This window comes from Myotis lucifugus, unplaced genomic scaffold (genome assembly GCF_000147115.1).
Source record: "Myotis lucifugus unplaced genomic scaffold, Myoluc2.0 scaffold_41, whole genome shotgun sequence".
Lineage (NCBI taxonomy): Eukaryota > Metazoa > Chordata > Mammalia > Chiroptera > Vespertilionidae > Myotis > Myotis lucifugus.
Window position 1 is genome coordinate 3,112,481 of NW_005871089.1, and position 8,146 is coordinate 3,120,626.

Here is an 8,146-nt window from a genome sequence, read left to right on the forward strand (position 1 = left end):
CAAAAGCAAATCTACTCAGTTATATCTGACTCCTTCACAGTGTTTGAAGGGTTGGATGCCCAAGGGAAAGAAGGTCATAAGCAGGGAGAGAGACAAATAAGAGGGCACCTTCTGAAGGTGGGGCGGAGGTTGGGCTTCACCTTCCTCAGGTACATTCTGGAGCCTAAAGTGAGACTGAAAGAAGTGTTTCTAGCTTCATGGAGAAGGAGCTGCAGAAGATGGAACAGATGACTGAAGTCTGAAGGAAGCCAAGCTTTGATAGGTGACAAAAGTTAGCGGGTGGAAGGGAACCAAGGAGAGGTCCCAGATCAGCAGTTACCCTAGGGGTTTCTCTTCGGAGCTGACCCAACATTTCCTGGTCACAGTGATAGTCCTGCCTGTCTCCAGGAGCCCAGATTGATCTTATTCCTGCTCTCCAGCAGATGGCAGCTATGCCCAAGACCTAGTGCTTGCAGAGAGCTGGGCACCTACCTCCCCCCATGCTGGTGTGGGTGAGGCCAGGTGACTAAAGCTGCCACTGCCCCTGGCAGGCCCAGAGAAAAGATTGATGGCACAGACATTGCTGGGGCTAGCCAACAAAGCCATTGATTTTCATTTAGGAGAATTAAATATTAATTTTCACTTTGTTAAACTAGGGAGGGTGAATAAAGCCAATTCCTGCAGTACCAGAGGAAGCCAGGCTATGCTGGAAGACTGCAGATGAAATAGTCGGAGGGGGCAGAAGTATTCAGTCACCAACCCCTCCAGAATCTTAGACTTCTGCCTGTCACCACATTGGCTCAGGTAACTGAATGAATTCTGGAGCCAGACTAGCTGGCCTTAATGCCCAGATCTTCCCATTAGTAGCTACATGACCTTAGGCAAGTCACTTGTTTTCTATGTCCATTTTCTTCACCTGTAAAATGGGAGTGCCAATAACAAAACCTTATTCATAGAGGACTAAATGACTTTGAACTTGTAAAGTTCTGGAATCAATAAATATTGCCTTCTTTATTTCTCTTTTTCTCCCCCAGAAATTATCCCAGTAGTCTTATATCAGGTGCCTTCAGTTCATAGAGTCCTCTAGGTATCCCTTATTTTGTGGAGTCCTATGGCTCATTGAGGAGGGGTTTTATTCTCCCAAAGTCCATCTTAATTCTTTTCAGGGGCTTTCACTTGCTTTCAGGATAAAATTCAAACTCCTCAGCCTGGTATCCAAAGTTTCCTCTTCAAACACTGCCCTCTGTGGATCTTCTCTGTGGCCAGGCCCATGCTCCCATGGGCCCTCCTCCATGCTTCCAACCTCATTTTACACCCAGCCTGTTCCTTTTGTCTCTGCACCGTTACCATGCTGTTTCCTACATGAAATGTTACAGTTTGCCTCAGTGATAATTCTAATTTGAGCAGCAGAAGTCATTTATTCCTATGGTTGGATGAATGACTTCTACTACTCCTACTCTACTAATGCTGCCATTTTACTACTACTACCACCAGCTAACTATTGACTGCTTACTGTCTACCAAATACTGTGTTAAGCACTTTATATGACTTAGTTTATTTAATTATTATAACAGCCCTATGAGTTCAGTTTTACAGAGAGAAAGGTTAGGCTTAGAGAGATAAAGACTTGCTCCATGTCACAGAATTAGTGAGTGGTGGGGCCCGGATCCACACCCAGGTCTGTCTGACTCCAGAGCCTGCATACAGAGGATTGGTGAGGGTGATATGTTGGCGTTACTTGGCACTGAATCTTCAAGAGTGAGGCTCAAGTTGCTTCAATCACTAAGATTCTAGGATCTGACACCCCATTAACAGCTTGATCAGCTCTAGGCAAAGCTTGTCCCATTTCATGGCATATGCAATTCAAAGGGATGACTTCTTTATACTGAACTGAAATTATTGTGTCTGTTCTTTATACCCACTAATCCTAATCCTGGACCCTGGAGCCATATAAAAAACAAATCCCTCTTTAGAATCTGAAAATGGTTATCCCCACTCCTAACAGTAATGTTTATCAAGATCCTACTCTGTGACAGACTCTTGCTAAACTTCAGTTAATCCTCATGAGAACCTAGTGAACTAAGTGTTAGTATAACCCACTCCTTATTCATGAGGAAATTGGAGTTCAAGAAGCTATGTAATGTATTCAGAGACACCAAACTGGTAAATGGCAGAGCTGGGATTCAAATCCAGGTCTTTGAGACTAGAAAACTAGTACTCTTAATTATTATGTTATGATGCCTCCCTAATAAAGCTCCCCGACTAAACCCTATCTTCTCAGCTAAATATCTCCAATTTCTTCGAACTATCATTCCATATATTAGTATATTTTATTTCCTATCATGGTCTCTTTATGGTAGGCTAATGACCCTCTTAAATCTGAAGCCTAGAACTGGATATAGTCCCAGGTTTGACCTGACTAGGGGCATTTCAATAGTGCTTTTGTTTTAGACACATCACTCCTTGGACAAGAGAAAATGAGGATGGGTACTATGACTACTGGATCTTGGTGAACCTATGCTAGTTCCTAAAAATCACCACTTTCTTCCTGCCACATGGTCAATAGATCCCACTTTGCCTTTTGGCCAGTGATTAGCCATTAGCCAAGGCCATGCTAGGTGCCACTGATATATAATGGCCCAGCTACCTTGTAGAATCATGTCTCTCTTAACTTTAGCCAAGTGTTTAAGGTATAGAGGGAAGGCAATCTTGGTGAGTCAAGGTATCCCAAAAAAATTACAGGAAGAGGACCAGAGGGACCTGCCATCAAGAATCCTAATACTGGAGAACATGGAATATCATCCCAGCAGAGCCTCTAAACCAGCGGTTCTCAACCTGTGGGTCGTGACCCCTTTGGCGGTCGAACGACCCTTTCACAGGGGTCACCTAAGACCATCCTGCATATCAGATATTTACATGATGATTCATAACAGCAGCAACATTACAGTTATGAAGTAGCAACGAAAATAATTTTATGGTTGGGTCACAACATGAGCAACTGTATTTAAAGGGCCAGAAGGTTGAGAACCACTGCTTATGTATCTGCATCCATGTTCACACCAGTGACAAATGTCACTAGAAGCCATGATTTCAGCCAAGGTGGACAAATTGTATGGCTCACAACACTGATGCCTCTCCTAAAAGATGGAGTGGGACACTTGAGGCAAGGGTCTTGAGCTCATTTCTTTGAGCCAGAAGACTGAATATAAAAAAGAACCTGTAGCTGTTCAGAGCACAAGTAAGCCCTCTTCTACAAAGATGCTGCTGCTGCTAGTTTCTGGTTCCAATCCAGCTCCTACATGCTGCTTTGGCATGCATGTAGGGCATGTCCCAAGTCTGAGGTGATTCCCATCCCCACCCCCCAAGTGCTGGTGGACTTACCCCTGGCAGGGTCTTCTGCTCGTGCAGTGCACTCTGAGCCTTGAGAGCAGAGTCCCGGGCGCAGTAGGTGAGGAAGGCACAGCCTGGGGAGGAAGAGGCTGGCTCAGGGGATTTCCTGAAACCCCCAAATACTCTTCCTATAAAGACCCCATTAAATTGACAAACTCAAGGTCACTTTCCTTTAACCAAAGACACTGCTTCTTCTCTGAAGGGAGGGGCTTCATGTGCCTCTGACTCTTTCTCATTTTCTCTTGGCCTAGGGAACATGTGTACTCACACCCAGTCACATGCTTATACAATTCCACATCTCTCCTCACCACTCCAGCCATAATCGTGCTGGGGTTAAACCTCATTAGGCCACTTTGCCTTCAGCTTTAACCCCAGCCTTCCTTTTCCTTTTTGGAATCATACTGTCTCCCAACTCATTTTCAATGAGAGGAGGCAGAAGAGGAGGAGGAGGGTTGGGATCCAAGCCCAGAACCCCACAGTTTCTTAACACTTCCTTCCTCCTAGTTTGAAGCCGAGGAATGGGTTAATTTGAGGTTTGGAAGATGAGGCTGGTTTAAGGGCTTCCTGTAAGTAAAAACTTCCAGTGCTCTCCCATCCTATCCAAGGAGCTTGATCATGTTATTTCTCCCAAGTCTTCAAGATAGGGCCTCTTAAAGGGTTATTGTGCCTCAAATCTGACTTCTTTAAAACAGCCAGTAGAAATAGGGTGGAGGAGGAGTCTGAATTGAACCAAAGGGTCAGTCCTACCCCTCTTTGTTCAGCCTCAGAACCTTAACCTGCTAGGAAGCATTGGGTCGGGGATCTCTTCCTTTCCAACAGGCATTGAGCACTCACTCACTTATTTTGATGGGGCATTACGATGGACTTGGGGATAAAGTGGCAACAAAACAGACACATTCTCCACCCTCATGGGAATAATGTAAAGGATCATGAGGAGCATGCATCCGAGTCCAAAGAATTGAGAAGTATCTCAGAGTACATCGAGTTCTCAACAATAAATAGAGTTTAACCAGATGACAAGAAGGGTGGTGATTATTTCAGACAGAGGAAATAGCACATATAAAAACTCAGTCAAGAATCCAGTGTGTTGGGGAAATGGATGGAAGGCTAGTATGGTTGAAGATTGGTAATGGGGGCAGAGTGGCCAGTTAGGTATTCAGGGATCAGGTCTTCTATAATCTTGTCTGGATTTTGAACTTTTTTTCCTAGGAGCAGTGGAAAGCTACTAAAGGGTTTTAAGCAGTGTTGTGACATAAGATATGTTTCTAGAGAGAGTCTTTGAATGTAGGAAGGAGGAAGACTGAAGGAAGAGAAAGTAGATGTAGGAAGGAGCTTGGTGCAATTTTCCACTTAGATCTCAGCAGACTAGAAAGGCAAATGGAAACATTTTCTCCTATGTCTTCTATTTGGGTGGCCCCTTAAGGTGGGTGGATATCTGCCATTTGTTGCATGAAAGGAACCTTAGAGAACTCCTGGGACAAACACTTATTGTATCAATAGGGAAACTGAAGCCCAGAGTGTGTGTCAGTGGCAGGATTGGATTTGGAGTCTCTTAACTCCTAGGCTAAGGTTGTTTTCAAAGCACTGTGGCTGCCTCCCTCTGTACCCAGCCACCAAAAGGAAAATGAGTCACTCTGGTTTTGGACGTCACTACTGCTGGGGAGAGGGTGGGGGAAGATGCTGACTTGGAGACCCTCCCTGATCATCTTGCAAGGCAACCCTGCCTTGGAGAGTTGCAGGTTGGTTGGGAGCTAAATCACCAAACACCTGATTCTGCTTACATCTCTGCTCCATCTTCTGTCAACACACCATATCAGCTGACATCGGAACTGGGCAGGGCTGGGGCCCTGTCTGAAAGGTTCAGGGGCCCAGTTGTGGCCTAAAGGAGCCTATATGGACTACTGGGATGGGGATGGGAGAATGAGGGATGGAAAGACAGGAAAGCATGTAAAGACAGATGAATGAAAAGCAGGAAGAATTAGAGCTAAATAGAGAAAGGAGGAGGGAGGAAAAATGGGAGGGAGGGAGAGAGAGGATAAGGAAATAGTCAGAGACTCTGATGGTGAAAAGAGTGAGAAGAGTGAGAATTAAAGGTATTCCATACACTGCCCTTATTGTAAAGATGGCCTTAAAAGATTAGCTTGAACTTACATACTAAAATAAGTGTCTAGAAAATAAGAAAATAAATTGCTATGGATATGGACAGCCAGGCAGCTGGATTGAATTAGAAGGAATCTGGGTGGTATAGTCTTGTCCTTTTATGCCCCATTTAATATAACCTTAGCCCAAAAGGTAGAAGATACACTGCTACCTAGCTGGTCCTAGAGCTTCTATGGGCATTTATTTTACTGAAGCCCCTATATTAGTGTGCCTAGGAACTCCCCAAGGTGTCCCAGTGGAAAAGAGGTGGCAGCCTGATTACAGCTCTCAGCCCTTAGGAAAGTACATTTAGCTGTTACCCAGGGCCCACAACTTCTTTTCTAAAAAGATCATGGAGGATAGTAGGTAAAACTGCCTTCCTCACCAAATCCTGAAACCACAGTATGGTGAAGGTAAGGAGAGATAAAGGTGTTTCTCCTCATATCATTTCCTTCCCCCACCCATGTATGACATGTGACTCTGACTCTCTTACTCCAGCTAGCTTGGACAGACTTGTCTGCATGTAAACAGCCTCCTCCCTCTCTCTACGGAAGAAAGGGGTGTGGCTGCACAAGACTATGTTATCTCTGTCTCTCTAGCAAGGGCAGGGAAAAGACCCTTTCTGCCTCTTCAACCTGACCCACCCTAAGGCTTTGGTCCACAGGCTCTGGTCCAGGACTAGACTGTAAGGGAGGGAAAGCAGAATGCTATAGGAGGATTGTGGAGGGACAAAGATGAGGCATAGAATTGGGGAGATTAGAGCACGAAAGTAGTGTGGGTTCAGTTGAGAGAAAACCTGAGATGAGGGAGCACGAGTTCCAAGCTGAGGTTAGGGTTCTGGACTCAAATCAGAAGAACACTATGTTGTAATTCTGGCAGGGGTTGGAGAGATTTACTATTAAACATGAGGGTGGAATTTGGAGCTAGGAGGGGGATTGGATTTTGTGAGTTAACTAGGCCTGGGTTCTGAAGAAGGGTCAAGTTTGGACCTGTGGCATTTCAGGTTGGCAGTCTAAGGGTCAAAAGAAGGCTCTGGAGGTTGGCTGGGCTTGGAGGCCAGAATGAGTGGTACAAGTCCAAGATATGTGCGTGGATGGTTAGGTCTGAGTAGGGTGGCACCAGATGAGGATATTCAGGAATGATTTGGTCCAGCATTTGGGAGATTGAGGGTATTAGAGACCAAGAAGGTGGAATAAGTTTCCAAATTCCAGGATTTGGGATGTCTGATGAGAGGGGTGGAGGGAGATCCAACTGAAAGGCGGGGACTGTTGGGATGTAGGAAGTTGGAGGTTAGAGTGCAGAACATGTCAGGGAACCAGAGTGATGATCAGAGGGAGCATGTCAGAGAAAATTCTGGGTTCGGGGCTCTGTGAACTGGGGAGGATAGTGGGTTGAAGTGAGGCTGGTGTTAGACTAGTGTAGGACTGGATCTAGGTAAGGCTACGGTTGGGGCTGTGGTTGAGGCTGGAGTTTGGGCTGGGCCGAACTCTAATCGGATTGGGGCTGGGCAGGGCTGGACAGGGCTGGGCAGGGTTGGGTAGGGCTGGGTAGGGCTGGGTAGGGCTGGGCTGGGCTGGGCTGGGCTGACCCCGCGCACCTTTATGGAGGCCGGTGAGCCGGTCCTTCAGCACCGTCAGCTCGTAGATGCGGCCGAACTCCTCAAACAGCGGCTTGAGGTCCTGCTCATCCAAGCCCCGCGGATCTGCCCCACGAAGAGCTTGATGGCGTCGTGGTCCTTCATGGGCACGGCAGGACCTGGGTTTAGCCCGCTCAAGCCGACGCCGCTGTCCGCGGTGCTGAAACCCAAGCGCGGGACGGGGCCGGTGGGCGGCGCTGACCCTCCGGGCGCCGCGCCCATCTCCCCGACCAGTCCTCCCTCCCTCCGGTCCCGCCGGTCCCGCCGGTCCCGCCGTCCCCTCCCAGGACCGGAGGCGAGGGGCCAGGAGGGGAGAGGGCGGGGGCCAGGGGCGGCGAGGGCGGGGACCGCTGCAACAGGGGGGCGGGGGTCCCTGGGTGGAGGGGCGCCGTAAAGAGGGTGGGGCCGGAATAAAGGGGGGGCGGGGCCGTGGGCGGGGCAGGCCCAGAATGAGCCGGCGGGACGCGGGTCTGGCTTGAGGTCCGGGTCCGGAGCTCTCTGGGCTCCCGCCCGAGCTTTCCCGGAGCCGAGCCCTGAGCTCCACACTCGTGATTGGTGACGTCAGGCAGCAGTCCTTGGAGTCTACGCAAATAATTTGCATAATAAGGCAACAGCGGCCAATCAGAGCTGGAGTTGACAAGGCTCTGCTGGGGGCGAAGGGGCTGCCGGACTCACGCGCTCCTGCTCGCCATGGCAACCAGACCTTCAGATTCCCTGTGAGTGTGAGCGGGCGTGGCCGTGAATCGCCGCGTGTGCGCCTTGGATCGCATGAGGGGAAGTAGCTTCGTCATGCGTGGTGATGTCTGTGGGAGTCGTAGTTACCCCCTTCCTCACACTCTGGCACACACGGGCACACAACCTGAGGGGTGGATGGTTATTACTCTTCTCCATTCCCACTGCCAAGGCCAATTCCTCGGAGCCATCCTACTCCACCCCATCACACCTCTCTTCGGTGTCTACAACCATTTCCTTACCCACGAGCGTCAAACACGTTTGTCTTCC

The 8,146-nt window shown here is 48.3% G+C and overlaps 1 protein-coding gene across 1 annotated transcript in view; it reads right to left on the bottom strand.

Annotated features, from left to right (window-relative positions):
* Nucleotides 1–7,394, bottom strand: part of CELF6 (CUGBP Elav-like family member 6) — a 29,347-nt gene extending 21,953 nt beyond the window's left edge. Inside the window, 3 exon segments of the mRNA XM_006087833.3 lie at nt 3,361–3,443; nt 7,106–7,210; nt 7,213–7,394. Of these exon segments, the coding sequence (XP_006087895.1) occupies nt 3,361–3,443; nt 7,106–7,210; nt 7,213–7,366 (342 nt within the window). The 5' untranslated portion in view covers nt 7,367–7,394.
* Between the last annotated feature and the right edge of the window lie 752 nt (nt 7,395–8,146).